General features: G+C 38.5%; 2 protein-coding genes across 3 annotated transcripts; one reads left to right on the forward strand and one right to left on the reverse strand.

Moving 5' to 3' along the window:
- Positions 1–9291: 9291 nt before the first annotated feature.
- On the forward strand, positions 9292–15025 carry LOC112172568 (DNA topoisomerase 1). Of its 2 annotated transcripts, none has more exons than XM_040509055.1 (7): positions 9292–9449; positions 10126–10261; positions 10721–11608; positions 11701–11823; positions 13401–13501; positions 14357–14425; positions 14553–15025. In XM_040509055.1, exons 2-7 carry the CDS (start codon positions 10138–10140, stop codon positions 14997–14999), a joined length of 1752 nt encoding a protein of 583 aa, XP_040364989.1. In that variant the 5' UTR covers positions 9292–9449; positions 10126–10137; the 3' UTR covers positions 15000–15025. The 2 variants fall into 2 exon arrangements, with proteins under 2 accessions (XP_040364989.1, XP_024165726.1); XM_024309958.2 differs by having other exon boundaries at positions 14590–14891.
- Positions 15026–15947: 922 nt separating this feature from the next.
- On the reverse strand, positions 15948–17848 carry LOC112171288. Its single transcript, XM_024308491.1, has 3 exons — positions 17514–17848; positions 16915–17106; positions 15948–16749 (listed from the first exon to the last, which is right to left on the reverse strand). Exons 1-3 carry the CDS (start codon positions 17846–17848, stop codon positions 15948–15950), a joined length of 1329 nt encoding a protein of 442 aa, XP_024164259.1.
- Between the last annotated feature and the right edge of the window lie 7350 nt (positions 17849–25198).

Below are 25198 nucleotides of genomic sequence, written 5' to 3' on the forward strand. Positions count from 1 at the left end.
GTAATATAAATTAGAATAAACAATACTAGATTTTTTCAATTTTATAGTTGTAAACTTTGTATTCATCTACTTATTATAGCTTTCTTTTACACATATGACATCAATTTTTAGCCATTTTAAATAAAATTGGGTTATTTAACCATCTTTGAAAGATACATGTACTATTAATGTAGTATATATAGTGTGTTTCAAATCAACTGAACGATTAACAGTATATGTATAACTTATCTATAGAACACAAGTATAGTTAAAAAAAACACTAAGCGGCCTCCCTTGCTGCACCAAAAACCCTAGCCTAACACCAACCTCCTTGTGTCGCCGTTCTCCATCTTTTTTCAATCCCTGCTTCACCATTTCCGGATCTCTCCATGTCAAATATTGATTCTATTACCGAAAGCTGTGCTACCTCACTTGCTATTGCTACCAATGAGGTTATGGACATCTCCTCCATGTCAAATGGAGAAGCACAGCAAAACTCCTGGTTGTATCTTCTGGCAAGGCCTCTAACACCCAAGCCAACAAATGTTGTCAACTTGAGAATGCATTTTCGTCGAATCTGGGTGCTAAACAAGGGTTTTAGCGTTCAGCAGCGCGCTCCTGATCGATTTCTTCTCTTCTTTGATCTTCGAGGAGATAGAAACAAGGTATTAATGGGTGGCCCGTTGAGTTTCAATCATTCTTTGGTTGTTATACAACCATATGATGGAGTGTCGTCTCTGCTATTTGTAGAGATGGAGGCGTTATTTTTTTGGGTGCGCATCACGAATATGCTGCGGGCATATGAGTAGAGGAACACTATTGCTAACGTTGCTTCTGTTGCGGGTTAATTCCTTGACCTGAATCAAAAGCTGTTTGATGCAACTAGAGAAATTAGGGTTAGGGTTTCACATGCAATTTCGAAACTTTTTTCATACAAAAAACCCTAAAATTTGCTAAAGGGGTTGAGCAAGAGGTTCACTTCTTCTTTGAGAATCTCGTGGGCAAATACAAAGCATGCCTTTATGTGTATCATAAGGGGGATGCATGTAAGGTTGAAGCTTCAGCGCCGACAGGCATACCTGCTCCACCACCGGCGGCATGAAGACTTGAGCTCAATGGTCCCTTTTTAGGGTTTTGGGAAAATCAGAAGCAAGGATGGAATGATTCACTTTTAGGGTCTTACCACCCCCATTCTTCCACCTATTGGAAGATCTGTTTTTGGAGGACCTGAGACAAGTAAGGTACGCAAACCTATTGTTATTCGTAATGCAAAAAAAAAAAAAAAGACAAGCTAATGAAGACAATGGGTTAGCTTTGGTACCTGTGGACACCGAGCAGCAAGCTAAGAGAGACCGGCCCTTCCCTTCTCCAAAAAAGCTACAATTTTTTACGTCTGATTTACTGGAAGGCAAGACAAGTCCTGTTGCACCCTCCAAGAAGGTAAAAATGCCTGAATTCCCTACCAAGTTCAGTGCAAAATCTGTGGATTTAGTGGAGACAGTAGGTGGTATGTTGGTGCTTGCAGAGGTAATGATGACCAAACCTGTGCAAGTAGAGCTTCCTGGTGGAAAAAAGAAGAGAGGAAGACCTTTGGGAGCCAAAAATAAAAATCCTCCTAAAGCAAAGAAAGTCCTTGCTGAAGACATCCTAAGTGTTCTGTGTTCAGGTAAGTCTCCTAGCCCTAGCTTAAAGGGCAAGGAGAAGGATACAAGTTTTTTTTTCTTTTATGGTTGTGAAGCCTATAAACTATGTAAATGTTTGGCATCGTTATAGGCTTGCTTTAAATAAGTGAGTGATAAGTTCAAATATAATTGGTCTATCCTATGTACCATTGTGGCTCCTCCACGAAGCCTTGTTCTGACCATTGTTATGTGTCAACGGGTGAGTATGTAATGACCTTCTTAGCATGCGCTATTATAAATGAAATTTCATTAATTCAAAAACAAAAAATGTAGTATATGTAGTAATGTTCATACTATTATGAAAATTTTTATGTTTATTTCTTATTATACATGTATGTGTATTGAAAAATATAGGGTGGTGCTATTCACACACCATTTTTCTCTATTCACACACCCCCTCTATTTATCTATTACTTTAAATCAATTTTTTTTTCACAAAATACCCTAACTACCCTCCTTTGCAATTTTTTTTTTTTTTTTATTTGGCAAATTTTATTTTTCCACAGAAACAAAGGAATTCAAAATACTTTTTCTTGAGAAAGGGGGGGGGGGGGGTTTAGCAAGTTTTTTTTTGAAAGGAAGGGTTTGTGTTTTCTATTGACGGTTGATTGGTTTTGATGCTTCTAGTTGCTTTTGCTTATTAGTTTTTATTTTTATGAAGCAATGTTGTGGATTGATACATTGGTTTTTGTTATTTTCTGCCAAATTATTTGGATAATTCATGCTCTAATATACGCAATTGAAGTATTTGTGCTGTAAACTTAACTTTGCGAGATGATTTTTCATCGTTCTGAGATTAGAATGTGGAGAGCAAAACCATATCTGCTACTGAAAATTAGTGTTATTTGGAAGATCTTCTTACCATAATCATAATATCTTGGTAACAAATTTTTTTTGATTAATTGTATAATGATGTTTAATTCATGATTGACTTGCTAAATAGAAAAAAGGAAAAAGAAAAAGAAACATAATTGAAGAGAGGGCAGTTAGGATAATTTGTAAATAAAAATTGGATTAAAGTAATATAAAAATAGATAAGGTGTGTGAATAGAAAAAATGAGTGTGTGAATAGCACCAAAAATATTTCATATTATATTTTTTTGTTTTTTTATAAGAATATTATATATATTTTTAAATTTAAAGAAAAACATAATATTATATATATATATATTTTTTTTTTTTTGTTGTGTTGTGTCGGCATATATGAAAAAAAATGAAATTATTGAGAAGATATGTTGGCCAAATGTACGATATAATTTATTTTCCCGAATTTGAATGTGATTTTGTCGGCACTTGTCAAGCTCTAAGTGGTTGTCCAAATTGCGGTTTATATTTCATCCGTCAATGGGCTTCCCATTCTACTACTATCATGAGCTTCCATCGAATCCTTTCGGTCATCCCAATTGTTCCTATTGCCGGCCATATCAAGTTCGGTGCCCATTCCCTCATTCCGGCTATTACGAACCTCGTTCTTATTGTGGTTGGCCGTGGTGCCCCCTAAAATGTATTGGATTTCTTCAAGGCAAGTGTCCTTGTTTAATATTGTTTATAACTATCCTGACTACATCCATCATCACGAATTTCATGGGGGGTTTCGACTTTCGAGTGCTCGATATGGCGTTTCTCTATCCCTGCGGCGCCGGTATCCCTATTTGATGACTCCCTATCTGCTGGTGACTTCCCGGAAGACAATGCCCTTCTTCTTGAAAACTTCTCGGGAGACAACCGCCGGGTGTATAACCTGGATCATGCCATTCTTCTTGAGAAGCATAAGAAGAAGAAGGAGAAGAAGAAGTCTAGCCATCATTCGAATGACCACAATTATCATAGCCATCTGAGTTCGAATTCGGATGACGACGACGGCCATGACAAAAAGATCGGCGATGACACAAAGCGTCAGAAGCACACCGCAAATTCAAAGCAGCACCAGCACCAGCACCGTTCTATCTAAGAGTCTGGCTCGCAGCATAATTACCAATGCCTAGAACCCTCAACGTTGCCTTTCATCCATGCATCCAACCCCGCAGTTTGTTGGCCGAGAGCACCCCATTGATGAACTTTAGGGAAGCTTGTAAGAGTGGCCAACACAATGGATACGTGTTTCTAAATCCTGGATGTGCACTAAAGGACGTTGAAAACTACCGGCCTAATTTTTAAGTTTTCCATTATTTATCTGTCTCAAGTAAGATTTCCGCATTGCAGTTTGGACTATCATTCGAGTTCGTTCTTAGGGGTACCTAGGCTTAAAGGAAGAACACCTTGTTGGTTTGGAGGTGCAGTTATAGGAACAAATATGATAAACATGAAACAAATATATCTGTTATGCGATAATATATGATATCTATGTTACATAGGGGTTCAACAAGTTTTTTTTTTTTTTTTTTGAAAGGAAGGATTTGTGTTTTCTATTGAGGGTTGATTGGTTTTGATGCTTCTAGTTGCTTTTGCTTATTAGTTTTTATTTTTATGAAGCAATGTTGTGGATTAGTATATTGGTTTTTGTTATTTTCTACCAAATTATTTGGATAATTCATGCTCTAATATATGCAATTGAAGTATTTATGTTGTAAACTTAACTTTGCGAGATAATTTTTCATCGTTCTGAGATTAGAATGTGGAGGGTGAAACCATATCTACTACTGAAAATTAGTGTTACTTGGAAAATCTTCATAACATAATCATAATATCTTGGTAGCAAAATTTTTTTGATTAATTGTATAATGATGTTCAATTCATGATTGACTTGCTAAATAGAAAAAAGAAAAAGAAACATAATTGCAAGAGAGGGTAGTTAGGATAATTTGTAAAGAAAAATTGGATTAAAGTAATATAAAAATAGAGGAGGTGTGTGAATAGAGAAAATGGGTGTGTGAATAGCACCACCCAAAATATAGTATATAAAGCTAATATTTACATAGTTAGTAGATTCGGTATTTACCAAAACCAAACCAATTTTTTCGATAGTTTTCGATTTCGGTTTTATCGATCTCGATTACCAAAAAGTCGATTTACCAAACCTAAATATCGGTTGGTATCAGTCGGTTTGGTGGTAATTACCAAACCATGTGGCAGCCCTAGTTGTATGACATTATTTTTTTAACAAAGCAAAGAACATTACTGAACAAACCCTCTAAACAACCAAATCCTAACTCATCAAACAGTAACGCATGACTAGCAGTTAGGGGTAAAGATTTTATTCCAACTCTGAGCAGGACCGTGTTGACCAACATTGGCAATAACATCAGCTATAAGAAATTCACGCGCTTCCCTCTTCACATGCTTGAAAGTGGCCAACTAGAGAATATCTTAAACTACTGGTTTGATTCTCCAAGGAGTTTGAATGCAACCAGTTATTCTTTTAACTAAAAAGCTTGGAGTCACCTTCAACTTCGATATTGGAAAATTAATGCAAGCAAAGTAGCATGCAAGCCTGCTCTAAGAGCCATAGCCTCAGTGGTAAGGTCATTAGTTGAGCCTAGGTACAGGTTAGCAGCCGCTAAAATAGGTTCACTGACCTTGTGCATTGCTGAACACAAAGCCTCCTGCACGACTGTGATTCAGTAAAACTGAACCATCAAAATTATATATCAACAAACCAGTATGTGGTGGTTGCTATTTAATTAAGTTCTAAGATAAAATTCTTATTGAAGGAGTAGAATAATAAATAAAAAAATAAATAACTAGATGTAGCATGGACTATTTCAATTAGAATAGGTATTTAATCTCTAAAGATAAGGTCATTATGAGTTTTTCAAAGAAAATAAGTAAGCATTAACATAATCAGAATGTTTAAAAGATAAAAAGAAGCACTCCAATTTCCAAGTATGTAAGTCAATATTTGGAATGGTGGTTCTAGTTAGACCTCAAAATTTGATATTTGGACCTCCATCTTTTTTCAAAGGGGAGGATTTAGTGCACCGACGTGCACTTGCACCGACATAAATGGATGGTTAGATTATATTAAATATACTCTTAGGTTATTGATAAAAATATTAATTATAAATATTAAGGGTTGAGATCATCTTATAAGTGTTGGGTCATTTGCACCGTTGGTGCATAGAATAATTTCCATTTTTTCAATTATCAATACACTTTGTCCACTCATATGAAAAGACAAATAAGGACAAAGAGAGAAAGAGAAAAAGAAAAAGAATACAAATACTCTTCTTACTTTCCCTATTAATATAACATTCATTTTTTTTTTCAAAATTTCCTTTACTTATATACATATATAAGAGAATGTTAAAAAAAAAAAAAAAAGTTTGCAGCTGCCACTAGGGCTGTCAATGGGTCGTGTCGGGTTGGGTTCGTGATGGGTTAAAGTATTTGTCGTGTCGCAAAATACAAACCCAAACCCAACCCATTTAATAATCGTGTCAAAAATTTAAACCCAAACCCAACCTATTTATTAAACGGGTTACCCGTTTCCAACCCGCTTAACCCATTTAACAAATATGTCATGTCGTGTTAGACAAAATGATTCATTTAAGGGTTAATAATGCGACCCATTTAACAAAAAAAAATGCATAAATTGATTAAATTCACTAAAAACTCCACAAGACGAAAAATATAAATAATTTTATATATTCATAAATAAGTAAATCCAATAATTATAAAGCAAATTATTTCAAATTATCTAATCCTATGATCAAATACTCCTAACGTCCAAAATTTCAAGAATAAGTATAGCATAATCGGGTTATACGGGTTTACTTCGTGTTGGCGGGTTGACCCGTGGCCAACCCATTTATTAAATGGGTCATGGCGGGTTGACCCACGGCCAACCCGCTTTTTAATCGTCCGGGTATTTCGTGCGGGTTTCGAGTCGTGTTATCGGGTCGTGTCGGAATTGACAGCCCTAGCTGCCACGTTAGTGAGCTTTGTCATTTTGTTTTTTATTTTTTTATGGGCTTTATATAAAAAAAGATGTCAAAAAAAGACTCAATATTATGGAACATGACCAAATAAATGAAAGGACAATTTTCGTTGAAAAACTTAGGAAATATAAGAAATGAAAAAAAAGTTACAGAAACAAAAGAGTCAAGGGTTTTTTTTTTCATATTAATAGAGAGCATTTAATAAGGTCAAACATAAATAAGGGTAAAATAGGGAATGAAATTAGTTGTTTTTTCAAGGTAGTAAATACATAGATTGTAATCATAAATATTGAATCCATATGGCACAAGATAAGTGGGGAAGGTAGAATGAGAAAGGTTGGAGGGGAAGGTTGCTAGCATTCCTCTTACCTAAAACAGTTAAGTAAAGATAACTAATTTCTATACATGGCCTCATCATTTAATATAAAAGTAAATTCATAATAATCTGATTTGAAGTTTTCTTAATCTAAATTTATTGAATATTTTGGTGTAGTTATTACTAATTAAGATCCAGGTAAACTCCTTTTAATTAGATTTAATCAATATATTTATATTATTTATTTGAGAACCAAAGTTTTTTCTAGAACCGTCCATATTGCAAAACAAACAAAAAACTATGATCTTGATTAACTGAAAAATCTTTGTAATTGTCTACTTGTTCGGCTCCTCCAAAAATCATTTTCTGGTTCAGTCACTGAAAGTACACCAAAAATATAGACAACTTACTCACAAAATTCTTCGTGGTTGAATTGATAGAGATAAAAAAAGTAACAAATTATTGAAGATACAATTTAATTATTCAAGGGTGTTTTGGTAAAATTAAGGAGGTGTATTTAGCTTTTTAAGCATTCAAAAAAGTGAATTGGATAATTGTACTATGTTTATGAACGCTCAGGGATCAGGTATTACGTCTCCCCTGATGCGGCAAAATATAATAAATAATAACATGGGCGTGGGGATGAGCCTCCCAGCCTGACTGGATTCCAAACCCCATTATTAAAAAAAAAAAAAGTGAATTGGAGATTCAATAAGTAGGAGAGGTCCAAATATCAAATTTGGAAATCAAACTAGAATCTCCCTACACTTTTCAGATACAATCTCCTACTGTGTTTCGCAATTCCTCGGTAGCTGATTTGATTACTGTACGTGGATGGGTTTTGGAATTGTGAGTTATTTTCAAACAACTTCTAGCCAAGAGAAGTGGAAGAAATTCTCTCCATACCTCTGCCAATAACTTCTATTCCGGACAGACTTTGCTGGCATTATACCAAACATGGTTTGTATACGGTTAAAAGTGGGTATCAAGTGCACAAAGTTACAGGCAACGACTTTGGGAGGGGGGGGGGGGGAGGGATGAGGGTAGTTCCAATCTACAGGAGGACCCGATTTGAAAGTTTGTGTGGAGTTTACAGGTCCCAACTGCTGCCAGGGTCTTTTTTTGGCGTGCAATTCATGACATCCTGCCTTGTTGGGGGGGGGGGGGGAGGGACAAGGGTAGTTCCAATTTACACAGGAGGACCCGATTTGAAAGTTTGTGTGGAGTTTACAGGTCCCAACTGCTGCCAGGGTCTTTTTTTGGCGTGCAATTCATGACATCCTGCCTTGGGGGGGGGGAAGGGACGAGGGTAGTTCCAATTTACACAGGAGGACCCGATTTGGAAGTTTGTGTGGAGTTTACAGGTCCCAACTGCTGCCAGGGTCCTTTTTTGGCGTGCAATTCATGACATCCTGCCTTGTGCTTATAATTTACATCGAAGACATCTACTCTCTTCTCCGGTCTGTTCCCGCTGCAAGTTGGCTTCAGAAACTACTATTCATGCCTTGTGGTCTTGCTCTAAAGCTAAAGAGGTTTGGCTGCTTTCTCCTTTCCGTACTGTTGTGGGTGGATGGAAAACTGGTTCCTTTAGAGAATTATTCAGGTTTGCTATTTATGTTCTCTCCAAATCTGAATTGGCGTATGTTATAATGTTTTGTCGACACATTTGGCAAGCACGGAATGAAGAAAATTTTCAAAGTAAGTACCTCCCTGCTACTATTCTCTTCTCCCAACTCCAAGCCTCAATAGCTGAGTGGATTTCAACACACACTCAGGCTCCTCATGATTCAAATTCAGTGGCTGTTCTAAATAGATGGGTTAAACCAAATTTCCCGCTCCTTAAGTTGAATGTGGATGCTGCGTTAGATGAGTTCATAGGGTTAGAGGTATGGGAGCGGTGCTTCGCAATGAAAGGGGTGAACTCATGATAGCTGTTTTCTAAGGGTTTTCGAGGCAGATTTGGTGTCAAGGCAGCGGAGACTTATGTTGTAGCTTTGGGTCTGCAGGTGCTATACCAATCAGGTTTCCACACTTCTCATCTTATCCTAGAATCGGATGCTCTATCAGTCATCAATGATCTTGGTAAGGCTACGGATGGTTGGTCTGTGGAAGGAATGTTAATTGAGCAGGTGAAGAACATGTTTTCTCTATTTTCTTCTGTTCTATGTAATTATTGCCCTCATAAATGTAATCAGGCAGCACATGCTTTAGTTAAAAACACGCTTTTGTTTCCTGCATTTCAAGTTTGGGTAGAGAAAGGGCCACAATAGCTCTCTGATGTACTTCAAAAGGATGTATCTATCTAATTTAGTATCAATAAAAGTTCTCTTCTCAAAAAAAAAAAAAAAAAAAAAAAAAAAATAGAATCTCCCTATTTGGAAAAGATGGCGTAAAAAAACAGAAAACGAATAAAACACAAATAATAGAAACGACGTCGCGGGAGTAAAGGAAATATAGAACTTCCACTGACTCTAAAGACGCGAATGTGTAATGCTTTGTTTGAGCGGGTGAATCCCCAAAATCATCGAACCCGGCACTCCTTCCTTTCTTCTCATCCCCAAAATCCACACCTTCAATCTTCCCCCTCTCTCTATTGTAAGTACTCTTCTGTTTTCCTGTTTTGGTTGATTACTGGAATTTGGGGATTATTATTTTAGGGTTCAAATTCTCAATTGGGTCACTGTTGTTAGGGTTTAGGGTTATTGCTTTCACTCTTTTTTCTCAGCTTCTCTATCTATTTCTAGGCTCTAGCGAAGCAGATTACTTCACAAGATTGAAAGAATTGCTAATATCATTATCCAATGCTTAATTGTTTTGGTGCTACTGTTCGTTCTTGAATGTGCTGTTTAATGGTTGTGTGGAATGGATTATGATTGGCATGAAAGCAATAACAGAAGCTGTTAGGATTTCGCCTAATGGGATACTGAAATGAATTATGATGAGCAGTTTTGACTCCTGTGCCCCCCCAACTTGGTTGGCTTCCATTGCCCATGAAAATAAATAAATAAATAAATAGATTCGGAGTTTGATGCTTTGGAAAACATGATGCGTGTTTTTTTTCTTTTTCTTTTTTGAAATAATATGATGCGTGTTCATCTTTGGGCACATTTTAAATTTTCACCCCGGGCAGGACGGGCTCTCTCTCTGTGGGTCTGTGTTGGGGTTGGGGAGTTCTGGGTGTGTGTTCAGTTCCCATAAATAGGGTTTAGTGTTAAGGTGATGTTAGTAGTATCATTTTGCATTCTAACCTAATTAATTTTGGTCCCATCAGGTGGTGGTCATCATGGACTCAAACTTGGACTCTCCATTCACAGACAGGGGGACTGCATTTTCCAAGCCTTCAAAAGATAAAGTTAAAAGGAATTATCGGCGTCGTTCTCCTGTTAGTGGGTCATCTTCATCTGATGGTTAGTTTTAATTTTTTTGGCTTTCAGATGTAATAGTGGTCTGGACGAGTGATCTCTTATAGTGTCTCAGTAAGTTTGATAATTTCACTTGCTTCATGTCTCTTGAAATTATAATCTGATACATGCAATTACTAGAATACAAGCCCTATCAATTGATTGCCTTCCCTTTATGTGCTTTGTCGAAGGGAAACAAAAGTATGGTTCAGGTTGGATGCATGTTAGTAAGAATATATACCAAAATTAATGCTCATTCTGGTAATCTAGAGTAGCTCAGAACTGCATGATTGAATTTAGGTTTCTTTTCTTCCTTTTGTTTGTTTTCAGGGTTTTTGAGTTGTCTTTGCAAGTTTGGTCTTGCAATTTTTTTTTTCCCTTTTACTAATACTTGGAGCAGCTTAGGGTGGAACTTAGCTTCTTGTATATTTTGGTGCTCATGAAGCTTTTGTGATTATTTCTCAGGGAGTCCTGAGCATAATAACAGCTCTAGCCCAAAACTTGCAATGGGAGATCCTGGAAAAGTCTCTGAACATCAACCGAGAAGGATAGATGATTGGAGAGAATTAAATAGGGATTCAGAGAGGAGCTATTGTGGAAGAAGCAGTGATTCCTACAGGCATTCTGATAGGCAGTCCAGAAATTCGAAGGGCTACTATGGGCAGGCTGACTACATCAAAAACGACAAGCATGCAGATGATGAAGAAAGAACTAATCAGAAGTTATTTTCTCGTTCGGATAGGGAATCAAGGGGCAGTGCTCATTTTGATAATGTTAGGTCAAGAGAATATTCACGACATTTCGACAAAAATTCTCGTGATACATATGATGGTTCTGAACATAGGAGCAAGGACAAAGAGAGAGGATCTAAATTTCTTGAGTACCAGAAATATAAAGATGACTCATTGTCAGAAAGAGTTGGATCTGGTAGAAGTCATGGACATGTCGAAGATATGGAAAGGGAGAGAGATAGGCATAAAGTTGACAGAGATTCTCAGGATGAGAAAAGAGATCATCGTAGGAGTTCGGGATATTTTAGAAGTGAACGAAATCTCTCCTATGAAGAATCGAGGGGGCATTGCAGTGGCTCAATTTCCAGGAGAGATGATAGTAAACATCGCGAGAGTGAAGGTTATAAGAGTGATTTGAAGGAAATGGATGATGAAAAGCTTGCGAGAGATCAAAGGAAGAAATATGATGATGTCGAAACTAAGAGGAGCAAGGACCGAGTCATTAAAGAACCAACAGAGCGTTCTGAGAATGAAGATAAATTTAGGATTGAAGATCAAGAATCTGCTGCGAAACGAGCAAAGTTTTTTAACCTGGAGAAGGGCATTGCTGGTCAGAAAGATGGTAATGGTTTGTTTATGTTTTCAAATATAATTTTGAGTTCTTCAAAAATACTTATTCATGTCTGTTGTCAAATAACTTTACACTTTGAATAGTTTCCAAGTTCACAACTACATCTGATGGAAGAGAGTCGTCAAGTTCCAAGCAAGTTCAAGATGGTAAAATGGAGAATGACATAAATGCTGCAAAAGTTGCTGCAATGAAAGCTGCTGAATTGGGTAAGTGATGCATTTATTTAATTGTAGTCTCAATCTCACTGGACAGTATTCGTGATATTATTTGGTTGCTATAAATTATTCCAAGATACACACACATGCTCGCACACAACATCGTAGCTTTATTAAGTGTAGTTAAAATGGGGTTGCTAAGACAAGTAGTTTGTAGATCTCTTTGCTACAAGGGATTGAAGCCTTAAAATGAAGTCTTTAATCCTGGTGTGGGAGTTTTTCAATCTTTATATTTAGTGGTCGATGGTTACTAACTCCATTTATCTTCGTTTAGTGGCAATAGGACCTAAGTTGGGGTCGTCCATTTCATATGTTAGATGATATGATGGGTTGACAAGCATCTCATTCATTTCTACTTAGTTTGACTGATCAAACAGCTGTGACAAGTCCTTATGCATATGTTTATTATATTTTATAATAAACTGAAATGCAAGCATTTAGTCTCTTGATAAGCCAAAATATGTGTTTATATCTCGTTAAATATCTTTTTATCAATAGGGTACTGCTTCTCAAAGTGTGTGTGTGTAATGTATCATTAGGGTATCATGTTAAGTTGTTTGGCCCTACTCTGAAGCCTTCTTGCGAAAGAAGGAAACGAGAGATGATATATGAAAGTTACTTTAATGGAGGAAACTCTTTAGTACAAGATAGGAAACTGTTTGTGCTAAACAAACTCTGTGCTCATATGGAAATTTATATTTTACTGTCACATTCTTTCAAATGTGCTGCAAAAATGGAATAAACGTTGTATAGTGGAATGTGTCCCTACAGAGTTGATGAAGCCTGCTAGAATAGTGTTACCTGGCATAGCATATGGAATGGGTATGCGTTACGCTTGTTTCTAGTGTACCCATTACATTTCAATTTATATAATTAATAATCATACTCAAAACTAATATTTATATTGTACTTACTAGTGTTTTAGTAATTAATTAATTTTTTGGTCAATTTATTTTATGTAGTAAATGGGTCAGAAGTTCAAATCTTCACTTTCTTGCAAACACTCCATACTCTGAACAAAAGAACATACCCTGTCTCTGTAGAAACACTCAAAGTTTCTTGGTAAAACCATTCATCTTCCTTTTATTGGCTTTCAGATTCACAGTCAGAGGTTGAAGAACAATTTCTTTTTTCTCCCATTGATGTAACAGAGGCGTATAATTTCCCCTTGCACATCTGAAATTTTGCTCTTCTCCGTGATTCCTACCTGGTCTTCGATATCTATTCGAAGCACTTAAAAGATATTTAAAAATTTAGCTAACTTGATTGCTCACGACCTGCATTTCTGGGCTTGTGATTAATAATGGGGTACGTCATGTGGGGGAGCTAATTAGGTAACACTAAGCTAGATTCCTACCCATCTTTCTAATTGTCATAATCATATGTAGGTGTAACATGCAACCTTTATTGAATAACCAGGCATAGATTCAGCCACTTTAACCTCCCTTAGTATTAAAAATAATACTAACACAATCAGGAACTGGGTATAGACTCCGGCTACAGAGTAGATCCAGTGACTTTAACCTCCCTTGCTTACTCAGTCTAAAAGCTCTTTTGCATATTTACAGTTAATAGGAACCTTGCTGGTGCGGGTCCTGTGGGTTGCATGACTGCTGACCAAAAGAAAAAGCTGCTGTGGGGCAACAAAAAGAACACAACTGCAGAAGAGGTACCTCATGGTTTATCATTATTGTTTGTTCTTTAACATAACAAAAGTTGCAATTCTAGCAATCAGGGATCTTGTTATCACTAACAATTATTACATGAACAGATTACTATGATCTTTTATGGAGGCCAATAGCCAAAATAAACTATTGACCAAACTGTCAAATTACCCTGCCACTAGAAACATTTGGAAAATATGCCTTACTTTCTAAAATATGCCAATATCCCATTAATCATCAAATTTATAGGTTTACCTCCTTAATTTATAGTAAGAAAAAGACATGTTGGGCACGCTGTAAGTTTTCAAGGGCAAACATATCAGTTCAAGTTATAAAAGTCATTTCTTTATTTTGTACTCATGTTTTTATTGAATATTCTTCTTTTCTTTTGGCCGCACGGCAGTATTTTAACTATTTTCAATTGGGATGGACTTCTTTGCCCTTCACGTGGTAAACACATGTTTTTCTTTAAACAGAAAAAAGATGTAGCCATAGAATAGACTTGGCCAATTTTTTCAAACATGAGGTGGTAGATTTTCAAATCTTTTCAAAAGTGGTTGAATTGACAATTTGAATTATGCCTATCTGTGAATAACTTTTCTTATTGCACAAGATATAATATGTTTCTCAACATAAGTTTTGTATTGCTTGTTGGTTCTCATCAGTAGAAAAAGCAAAGAGAACAATTTGGGGGGGGGGGGGGGTGTGCTCTGTTGAGGAAATGTGCTATATGCCTGAAGTTTCTTATGTTCTATAGATGATAGATTTTTTTCTTTGGTGGTCAATAGATTTGGTTTATCGTGCTTGTTTTGAGGTCTAGCTTCTTCTTATTAAGATATTGATGCCCTTCATGTTGACAGGCTGGTCACCGTTGGGACACGGCTTTGTTCCCTGACCGGGAAAGACAAGAAAAATTCAAAAAACTCATGGTAAATTTCTCTTTTTCTTAATTGTATGTATTTGTCAGCACAATTACATTTAAGAAAACCTTTTTTTTTGGTTCCTAAATGACTGGCTTACATCCTAGAATTCCTTCACCTACTAACACAATTTTAGAGTCTGAGGTTGCCTTGGTGCCTATGGCCAATTGTAGGGTGTGAAGGGCGAATTGAAGGTGGAGCACAACCCCGACAACCAAGAGGACACCAATCTTCTCAGAGCCGAGAAGCAGAAGGAACTCCAGCAGGATTTGGAGAAGCAGTATACAGCTGGACTGCGAAGAAGAGATGGCCGCACTGTTGGTTTAGGTCTTTAAGCATTCTAAGATTCTATTGTACTGTGAAAACATTGGGATATTCTGTATTACTCTTGTGCCAGAGCTATGCTTATCACCTTTGTATTGGTCTCACTATGGACCCGAGATTCATATTTCGTATTGTTTTCCAACCATCTGAATTCTTGTCATCATTTGTGTCTGATCTGTTTTACTCACTGTCTTCCAGCAATCTCGCAGCCTATTCGACATTATTTATTTTCACTTTTACGAACCTACAATTCGCTTGATCATAGTCAAAACGGCAATATGGACTCGGAGCTCCATGTTTTAGCAGTATCAATTCACACTGCAACTCTGCATCTTTGGCAGTGTTCTCTTTTATATTGTCCTTTTTCTAGCAATCTATTTGGGTGGGCATTATGGACCAGAAACGCGGTACTGAAACAGTACCGGAAAAAGCAGGTTGGAAACCGAATCAAAATCAAACGGTGACGAACCGCACCGAACCGAAACAAACCGCATTGACCCCCTTGAATGCGGTTCGGATTCGGTTTCGAGTCTTGACTCACCGCACCGACCCGCATTTTATTTTATTTTATTTATTTGAAACCGACCTTTTCATTTTTCTTTATTCCCTGCTTTGAATAATTATTACATCTTAACAACAGTTATGAAAGATTGATCTCTCCTTTTGCCATGAGTTTAGTTTCTTAGCGAAAGTTATGTGTATAGAAGGCTGTTGTGCTAGTACTTTAGTAGGTAGTTGTTATAGAATGTATAGAAAATGCTTGGAGCTTGGAAATTTTTACGAGTCATGTAGCAATTTTACCAATTGGGTCAAATTGGGTTTGACCTTTTGGGCCTCATTTTCTGGACTTAATGTAGTCCAACCCGAAACTAAACCACACCGCACTGAAAAAAGTTACAATTGAATTAATCGATCTAGCCAATTTAAAATGCGGTTGCGGTTTGAAATATGGTCCAATCGAAAGAAGTTGTTTAGTTGCAGTTTGAGCTTCAAACAGCACCACATGCACCGTGCCCACCCCTACGAATCTATTAACGTTCTCTGTTTCTTTCTTTCCTTACACTTCATTTTTTTTTTTTGGGCTCATCTTCCTCCGTGGGATTGAAGTTGAAAGGATGTCTATTTATCTTTTAAATTTTTCTGTTTTACTTTTTCCTCTTTTTTTTTTGAATCCAACGAGATCAACCCTTTATTGAATAGAAAAGAATTACACAATACAAAGATCTGCTATAACAGCAGCTATAAGAAACTTAGGAGCAGTAAAATAAAATTGAGCCTCTCCAAGACCGCAAGCACGGGTAGCCAGCTGGTGTACTACCATATTTCCACTACGACCAACATAACACACCTGCAAACCAGGCTGAAAATCCAGAAGGACTCCCACATCCTCATAAATCCTTCCTAGTGCAGAAGTATTGGTTGAGCTGCAGGCCATGAGCTGACGCTGCACCTCCATGGCATCTGTTTCCAAGATTGCTGGAGCAAATCCATAGTTTTGAGCGAATTCTAAAGCATGTTGACACGCCAGCACCTCCGCATGTTCAGGGGAAATCAACCCCCGTAGAGGACAAGCTCCCCCTGCCAACAGAGTGCCCCATTCATTCCTGATCACAAAACCCAATCCACCTACTCTAGTTTGATGATGGAAAGCACCATCCACATTTATTTTCAAAAAACCCGCTGGTGGGGCAACCCAACGAACTGCCCTTAAACTAGCACTTCTATTTCGCGACGGCTTTGAGTTATGAAACCGAAACTCCTGTAGACGGGATATCAGCCCCAAACACACATCACCTGCCTGCCTTCTCTTCTGGTTCCAGACCATGTCATTTCTTTCCTTCCATACTCCCCAAAGTAAGAATAAAAGCTCACCAAACTGAGTAAGAGAAAGAGCTTGGGCACACCTAGTCAGCCAAGAAAGAACATCCCCATGCTCTATCTGAGGATTATAGCATACTTGTTGAAGGACAGCATTTGTTTGCACTACCAATTTTGTGAACTGGCACTCCCTACAAAGATGGAGTGTCGTTTCATTATGAGCTTCACATAAAACACACACCTAAGAATCCAAAAATACTTGCCTCGTAGCCAAACTGCCTACAGATGGCAGAATGTCAAGGCACACTCTCCACATGTGTATCTTTGCTTTGTTCAGTATATCCACCTTTCAAAACTTCTTCCAGAATGCACTTCCAACCGGCAAAGGCAAGGGACAAAAACTTGAAGAATGAGCAAAAGCATAGCGATAAGCAGTCTTTACCGAGAACTTCCCATCCTGGGATAACTTCCACACCAACCGATCCACCACATTTCTATGACTCAAAGGAATAGCCATAATTGCCTCTGCTTCCTCGTCTGAAAACATCCTATTAATCAGGGGCACATTCCACACCCCCGTAGCCACCAATAAATCATTCACCTTAAGGACCTCTGCAGTGGCCAAAGCCGAAGGTGCCGGTTTACCACCCGGTATAGAAGATACCCAACAATCCGTGAAGATATTAATTGTAGCACCATTACCCACTTAACAAACAAAGTTTTCTTGTATCAGATCTCTTGTGGAAAATATACTCCTCCATGAGTACGAAGGAGCAGCATGTGGTAATGCCTCCCAAAAAGAACCATAGGGAAAGTATTTCGCTTTGTACAAACGAACAATAAGAGACATTAGATCATTTAGAATACGCCAAGCTTGCTTGGCCAACATAGCCGAGTTAAAGTTGGACAGACTTCGGAATCCTAACCCACCTTCTTCTTTCAGGTTGCATAATACATTCCAAGTTTTCCAATGAATCTTCTGTTTATCCAGTGTGCTACCCCACCAAAATCTTGCACACATTTGTTCCAAATCATCACAGAAATCTTAGTCAACCGAAAGACACTCATAGCATACGTAGGAAGTGCCTGGGCCACTACACGTATCAAAATGTCTTTCCATGCTCCACTCAACAGCTTCCCTTGCCAAGCAGACAATTTCTTAGCCAACCTTTCCTTGATATAATGAAAAGTTGAAGTTTTCTTGCGCCCTACGTAAGTTGCTAACCCAAGATACTTCTCATGTGAGGCCACAACCTCTACACCCAAAGTACCAGAGATCTCCTCCTTCATCTCCTCAGATACATTCTTACTAAACACCACCGAGCTTTTGGCAAAATTAACCAATTGCCCCGAAGCTCACCTATAAATCTCTAGCACTTCCAATAGCTCTCGACAAGCCCCCAGGGAAGCCTGTGGATAGAGCATACTATCATCCGCAAATAACAAATAGTTCACAGAGGGGGCATTTGGACACACCTCAATCTCGGGTAACAAACCAGAAGTACCTTGTTTCTTTTGCAACAAGGCTAAAAAATCCTCTGCTCCAAGAAGAAAGAGATAGGGAGATAAGGGATCTCCCTGTCTCAAACCCCTAGTAGGCAAGACAAGTCCCCGTGGCCTACCCCTCACCAAGAAAGAATACCGTACCGTACATACACACTGCATCACAACATCAATCCAACTCCTTGCAGAGCTAAACCGAATCATCACTCATTCTAGAAAAGCCCATTCCATTCTATCATAAGCCTTACTTAGATCAAGTTTCAGGGCCATGTAGCCATCATTACCTTCCCTCTTATTATGTACAAAATGAGCCATCATTTGCCACCAAAATGTTATCTGTAATCAACCTCCTTGGAACAAAAGCACTCTGGAAGGGAGAAATCACCGACGGTAGGACTACCTTTAATCTATTAGAAATCACCTTCGAGCATATCTTGTAAATGACATTACATAGGGCAATGGGTCTCAATTCTGACATGGTTTCAGGATTATCAACCTTTGGAATGAGGTAGATATGCTTGAAATTAATTTGCTTGAGAATCTACCCTGTATGGAGGAAATTTTGAACTGCTGCAACCACATCCTGTCCAATCAGATCCCAATAGTGTTGGAAGAAAAGTGGAGGCATCCCATAGGGCCCTGGGGACTTGGTTGGATACATCTGAAAAAGAGCAGACCTGATTTCCTCCCTAGTATACGGGGCACACAGTTCCTCATTCATTTGTGAAGTGACCGATGGAACAATTGCCTCTAGAGTACTACCGAGGGCCTCAACATCAATCTCTGACGCTGAAAACATCTTGGTAAAATAACTGGTTATAACTTCCTCCAAACCAGCATCATCCTCTCGCCAATTACCTGCCTCATCATACAGCCCTTGAAGCATATTTTTGCGTTTCCTGTTTTCTGTCTTATGATGGAAGAAACCGGTATTCCGATCCCCTTCCTTAAGCCAAGTTACTTTAGCCCTCTACTTCCAGAACAATTCCTCCTGATATAGCAAAGTCTGGAGTCTATCCGACAAGTCTTTCTTCTCCTGCTGGACCACCTCAGAGATAGGTACCTCGAGTAATTCCTCCAGCCGGGATCTAATACCCAACATCTGCAATTGTCTACCCCGAAAAACCTCCCTCTGCCATTTGTCTAGTTTGATCTGGGTATACATAATTTTCTTAGTGACGCAAAACATCGGTGCTCCAGCAACATATGTTCCCCAAGCGTCCTTAACCATACCATCACAGTCTGGATGTTGCAACCAAAAAGCCTCTAATTTAAATCGATTAGGCTTAGATCTTACAGGAAGCCGAGTTGTACTAGCCCTCAACAGCAGAGGAACATGATCCGAATCCGATGGAGGCAGATGGAGAAGCTTAGAGTGACCAAAAACATCAAACCATGAAGGGGTACACACGGCCCTATCTAATCTCAGCAATGTCTCCGAATTCCACCACGTAGCCATTGCTCCATGAAACCCTAAATCGAGAAGATCACAATATCCCAATGCTTCTCGAAATCCCCTCATCTGACGTTTTGCTCTAAGAGGACCAGCTATCTTCTCACCATTGTTTAAAATTTGGTTGAAATCCCCGATCACAACCCAAGGTAGAGAATCGAGATCGGAAAGTTCCCTTAACAGCTGCCAAGAGCGATCCCTCTCTCCTGTTCTAGCATAACCGTAAAAGCCAGTAACCCTTCACGATGGCGTCCCAGACTCACCAACCACAATCGCATCTACATGATGCGCAGATTTTGTGCCTATTTGCAAGTGCACATCATTGGTCCAAAACAAACCCAAACCTCTAGACTGACCCTTACTAAGCACCGCTTCAGCATGAGCAAAACCTAAAGCCCAACGTAGGTTATCAAAGCCTCCAACGCGGCTAATCTTCGTTTCGCACAAAAACACGATCTGCGACCTATTTTGTGAACACAAATCCTTCAACGCTCTGATTGTAGCATCATTACATATCCCTCTGCAATTCCAACTAAGCATATCCACGTCCATGGATCTGCAAATTTGCTTTCTAAACCTAGAAAGTAACCCTAGTAGAGCTGCTAGGTCAGATTAGTTCCTAATCTGTGTGTAACCAATTTGTCTGTTTTACTTGGCAATGAAAGGGAAAAGAAGCCGCTCACCTAATCATACTCATGTGAAGGGGAATTGGCGGATAACTGCAAGTCTGCAACTGCTATTCTTACTAAAAAAGTATAGTTTTGGAAGTTATTGATTTTTGGGTCTTTTCCCGTATACCCAAAAAGCTTTGGTATTTTTCCCAACTGCCCAACACTTTGGTATTAAATTGTTGTTGATAGACAAAGACTAACAGGGATGGTTTAAACAAACAAATGCCTTTTGTATCCTATGTTGACCTTTGGATTCTTTTACAATTCTATTCAACAAAAAGTAACAGCATTTTAAAACGTCAAAACGAAAACAAGACTAGCCTTCAACATGCCACATTTCGCCTAACGACTCCTTGTCTAAGCGGCTACTCATAGGGCGGAATCACTGCTGCTTGTCCTAATTTTTTCTGTTTTAAAAACTGATTCTCTCAGATGAACAGTAAAGTTTTAGAACCTTGGATTTCCATGGGATGCATGCATTTTAAATAGTAAACTATGGATGACAATTATCATGGACTGATAAAAACAAATGAACTGATAAATACAATATTGGTTAAAGAAGTGGGTGAACAACCATCTGAATTTATTCAAATATACATATAGTTAAAACATTCAGAGCCTCATTCTCAGGTTTTTGCTGTTTAGCTATCCATAAGAATGAGAACAGGTACTTATTTGATGAAAGCACACTACTTCACACCTAGACAGGAAGGGAAGCACACTGCTATTCTATCTTGAGAGAAGACTCTTCTGCTCAATATTCTATTCTATTTCTGAACTGCTATGTTTTTCTTTGAAGCTGCCTTCCAATGCCTTCTAAGAGAAACTAAAGCTCCTTATATAGGGAGCGAAACTCAAACTAGAATTCAAAATACAAAAATGTACAGAACAACTCCGTGACTCCTGCTTTTCTGAGTGCTCCTGCTGGTGGAGGTCGGACATGGAAAAGCAAAAGTGGTTAGGGTGAAATGTTTTTCACTTTCTCTTTTTGAAAAAGCAAAAGTATCTTTAAAAAAGAAAACAGTTGCCTTTTGTCTTGGTGCTTTCTTCTTTCACCCGTGGTTTCACCCGTGATGCTACATATTTTCATCTGTTTCAGATTGGTGGCCAAAGACAAAGGAGTTGTTGTCTGTCTGGGCCATGCGAGTTGTTGTAGCATTGTCCTCAACGTCAGTATCAACATACATTTTGTGGTGGTTTTCATTTTCAAGCTTTTCCACCCAGCGCATGCATGCCATCGTTGAGTCTATCTCTTTTCTGGTTAGAGATAGGAATAGTTCACTGCTGACTACGTCAGGATGATCGTAAGTAGTGATGATTGTCTTCTCTCCTCCTGCCAGGAAGGTATTGCTGATATCTTCAGCGATGATCTTTTTCATGTATTCTAGGGCCATGGCCTTCATCTAGGGAATGCTTGAATTTGGTTGACCATTGTACCCAACACAGGCTGGTTGAAGATATTTCCTTGGAATGATTCTCACATAGTGATATGGAGAAATATATTCAACTTCACCGTTTGCCTTCTGGATCCATTCTGGAGGAGTGGATCTGAACTTCAGACGAAGCATACAGTCATTTTTCCTGATGTTTTTGACTGTGTTGACAATAATAGGCGGCAAACCTTTCAGATCATCATTAGTTTTAATCCACAGATTATGGACAAAACCATTTTCAACAAGCTAAAGCTTGTGTTCTTGGGGATGTTCACTTTGAACATTTACCAGATATCTTCCAACATATGGTCCTGAGACGATAAAGAGGGTTGGAGGAACTAGGTCTTTTGGATTGTGCCTTCCTATCAGATTGTGGAATTCATGCCAATCTGATTCATTGAGTGCCATGATAGGGATCCTAGCACTTTCTGGACTTTCAAAGAAGTGAATTTTCTCTTTTCTGACAGCACTCTGCTGCATATGAATTTCTTCAGTCTGTGGTCTGGCATTCTCATAAAGTTCTTCAGCTAGAGCAAAGAGTGCCGGGAACATAAGACCACTGCTTTTCTCCTGAAAGGCAAATAAAAGATTGTCTAGGATTGCCTTCTGGTGATAAGCCAGTCTCCTGCCAGTTCTGAACACAGGAGTATCAAAAGTTCTTAATTCATAATTAAAAACATTTATAACTCCACTTGGAGTTGGTCTGCTTTTTAGCAAAGCAGCAGCCATCAACGGTCTTGATGAGGCTTTACCGTCTGCCGTTTGAGACGGGCTAGCCAATCCTTTACCCTGGGATTGATCAGTTGAGGCCAAGCCTTTTGAGCTTAGCAGAAACCTTTTAAGGATTTTGTCCTTGGTTTCTCTTGGATCCTCTTCAGGTTCCTGTTCTTTCCCAGTCCTTCTGCTTCTGGGATTACGACCTTCGTCGTCTTCACTTTGGCTGAACATTGCCAGTTCTCTGGTCAATGCGTCTGGAAGATAGTTCTTGTTACCTGCAATTAATTCAACAGTATAATCATATTGGTTAAGAAATAATTGCCAGTTTGCTAATCTTCCTCTATCAGCAGCTTTGTCAAGTTTAAAATTTTTAAAATTCTTTACTCTGGCACAATCGGTGTGGACAGTAAAGGGTTTTCCAAGATATGCTGGAGAATTTAAAATCGTTTTCTTGATAGCTAAAATTTCTTTTTCCCCTGTGGGATAATTCAGTTCTGCAGGGCTGAACTTGCCACTACAAAATTTGCAGATCTTTTCAATGTTAATTCCAGGCGCTCTCGCCAGAACCACACTGGACCAGTAATTATCACTCGCATCTGTCTGGAGGATAATTTCATCGTTCTCTTCTGGTTGTTGAAGAGGAGGGAGGTTTTTGCAGAGATTTTTTATCTGCTTCACGATCTTTAATTTCATCATCTTCAGTGAAGCTCCATTTTCTTTTGGAACTTGTCTTAGGAGATAACATTGCTGTTAACCCTGAGATTTTAGGGATGAAATCTCTCCCATAATTTATGACACCAAGGAATCTCTCTAGACTCTTAGCATCAGGGATTCTATCTGGAAACTTCCAGATCTTTTCAAGAATATGTGGTTGGAGTTTTATGACTCCATTCTTGATGTTTATCCCTAGGAAATCAACTTCATCGAGGATAAAGAAGATTTTCTTCTCATCTAGGATAATTCCATGCTGAACTACCAGCTTTACTACCTCATAGAGGTGTTTCATGTGTTCTTCTCTGTTTTTGGAGAAGACCAGGATGTCATCTATGTAGACGACGCAGAACTCCGCTACATGCTTGAAGATGTTGTCCATCTTTCTTTGGAAGATTGAGGGAGCTTGCTTTAGACCAAAAGGCATTACCAACCATTCGTAATGACCTTGTGGTGTTCCAAATGCAGTGAGAGGAATGCTCTCAGGATGCATCTTGACCTGCCAGAAACCCAACTTTGCATCGAATTTCAAAAAGACTTTGGCTCCTCTGAGCTGGTTAATCAATACTCTTACTTGAGCAATTTATAACCTTCTTTGACAGTCTTCTTATTGACATCTCTGTAGTCAATAACCATTCTAGCTTTTCCTCGTAGATTCTCTGCATGATTTCTCACGTAGAATGCTGGAGCATGATGAGGGCTAGTGGAAGGTTGAATTAATCTCTTGTTCAGGAGATCTTCAATATCACTTCTGAATTCTTTCTGATCTTCCTCTTTGTACTGAGGAATGGCTTTGACATGACAGATGGCATTCATGTCATGCAATCTCAATTCACAGACCACTGGGTCTTTTTCCCAAAACTTCTGAGGATTTGTATTCACATTCTGCTCGAGTAGTTTCTTGATTTTTTCAAGAGTGGGAATTTGCTGAGACTCAAGCTTGTTCTGAAAGTGCTTGAGGTTGTGCTCATGGATGAAACTAGCTTCTTCATCTTCACTAGTTTCTTCTTCTTCTTCTTCAGAAGAGTCTTCAACAAGTAATTCTTCTTGTTGCTTGATTTGGAGTATAGGCTCAAATTTGGGCTTGTAGGGGGTAAGATCACCACTATTCTGTTGCTATCTCTGATACTGAGTAGTAAAACCGGGACCTACCACACTTTTTGCTTGTGTGAGTCGGTCTGCCCAGAACACCCATTCTCCTTTTCTGAAGCCTATCGCTTCTTCATCCTGAATGAATCTTTGTTGGAGAATAAAATCATTTCCCAACAGGAAATCAGATCCTTGGCCTTCAGATTGCCAAACATTCTGGATGATAAATGTTCCTCCACCAATGGTGATATGAACATTTTTTGCTACGTTCTTCATGGTGAGATGGCTCCCATCAAATGTAACACTAATAGCTGATTTTTTCTTATCTTCTTTCCAGAGTTCATCTGGAATTGCAAATCTCTTTGCAACAGTAAATCCCGATCCATTATCTACAAAGGCATGTAGATGATACTTTCTGTGATCTGGGAATTTTAGTCCGATCTCTATGTAGTTGCTGCATCTACTGGTAGAGACGACCTTCGATTGATGAAGCTCATTTTCCTGAGCTTGTTCCTAAGGAATGAATGGTTTACATTCTTCTGGAACAATTTCTGGTGTTTCAACCAGTTCAATCTCTTCATCGATTTTCTCTTCACCGATGATTTCTTCTTTTGCTTCAGAGGAAGAGGGTTCCATGGTTTCCTGGAACAGATTTTCGACTTCTTCCGCTTTTTTCTTAGCGAAATACTCTTCATATTCTTGTTCAACCAACTGGCTTACAAGGCCATTCTTGGTTTTCCTTCTTGCTTCAGCTATGAAGCATTCTTTGTGATAAGTCTTCTTAGACTCTTCACAAAACATTGGGAGACCATTCCTTTCATGACATAGGCAGTAGTCACAAACGAATGTACCAGGGTTCACTTGATAAGAAGACATGAAAGTTTCTGTCTTGCTTTCTTCCCAGTGTTTGATTCTCAAAACATTCATTTGTCTGGATTCGAAGTACTCTACTTCAGAATCTATCTCAGACGACTCTTCTGATGAATTTTCTTCTTCAGACCAGGCAGGATAAACTGACCTGTCGTCTTCTTCATCATCAGAATAGGCTATTTCGTAGCCTTTC

The sequence above is a fragment of the Rosa chinensis genome, chromosome 6 (genome assembly GCF_002994745.2).
Source record: "Rosa chinensis cultivar Old Blush chromosome 6, RchiOBHm-V2, whole genome shotgun sequence".
In the NCBI taxonomy this organism is placed as follows: domain Eukaryota; kingdom Viridiplantae; phylum Streptophyta; class Magnoliopsida; order Rosales; family Rosaceae; genus Rosa; species Rosa chinensis.

What these genes read in the sequence shown, in the direction of transcription:
- LOC112172568 (XM_040509055.1), top strand. Translation starts at nt 10,138, where the DNA reads ATGGACTCAAACTTGGACTCTCCATTCACAGACAGGGGGACTGCATTT. An exon ending in CATTGCTGGTCAGAAAGATG is followed by an intron (nt 11,609 to 11,700) that starts GTAATGGTTTGT and finishes CACTTTGAATAG; the next exon opens with TTTCCAAGTTCACAACTACA. An exon ending in AATGAAAGCTGCTGAATTGG is followed by an intron (nt 11,824 to 13,400) that starts GTAAGTGATGCA and finishes GCATATTTACAG; the next exon opens with TTAATAGGAACCTTGCTGGT.
- LOC112171288 (XM_024308491.1), bottom strand. Translation starts at nt 17,848, where the DNA reads ATGAAGGAGGAGATCTCTGGTACTTTGGGTGTAGAGGTTGTGGCCTCA. An exon ending in TTCATTGGAAAACTTGGAAT is followed by an intron (nt 17,107 to 17,513) that starts GTATTATGCAAC and finishes CCTGATTAATAG; the next exon opens with GATGTTTTCAGACGAGGAAG. An exon ending in GGAAGTGCATTCTGGAAGAA is followed by an intron (nt 16,750 to 16,914) that starts GTTTTGAAAGGT and finishes CCATCTTTGTAG; the next exon opens with GGAGTGCCAGTTCACAAAAT.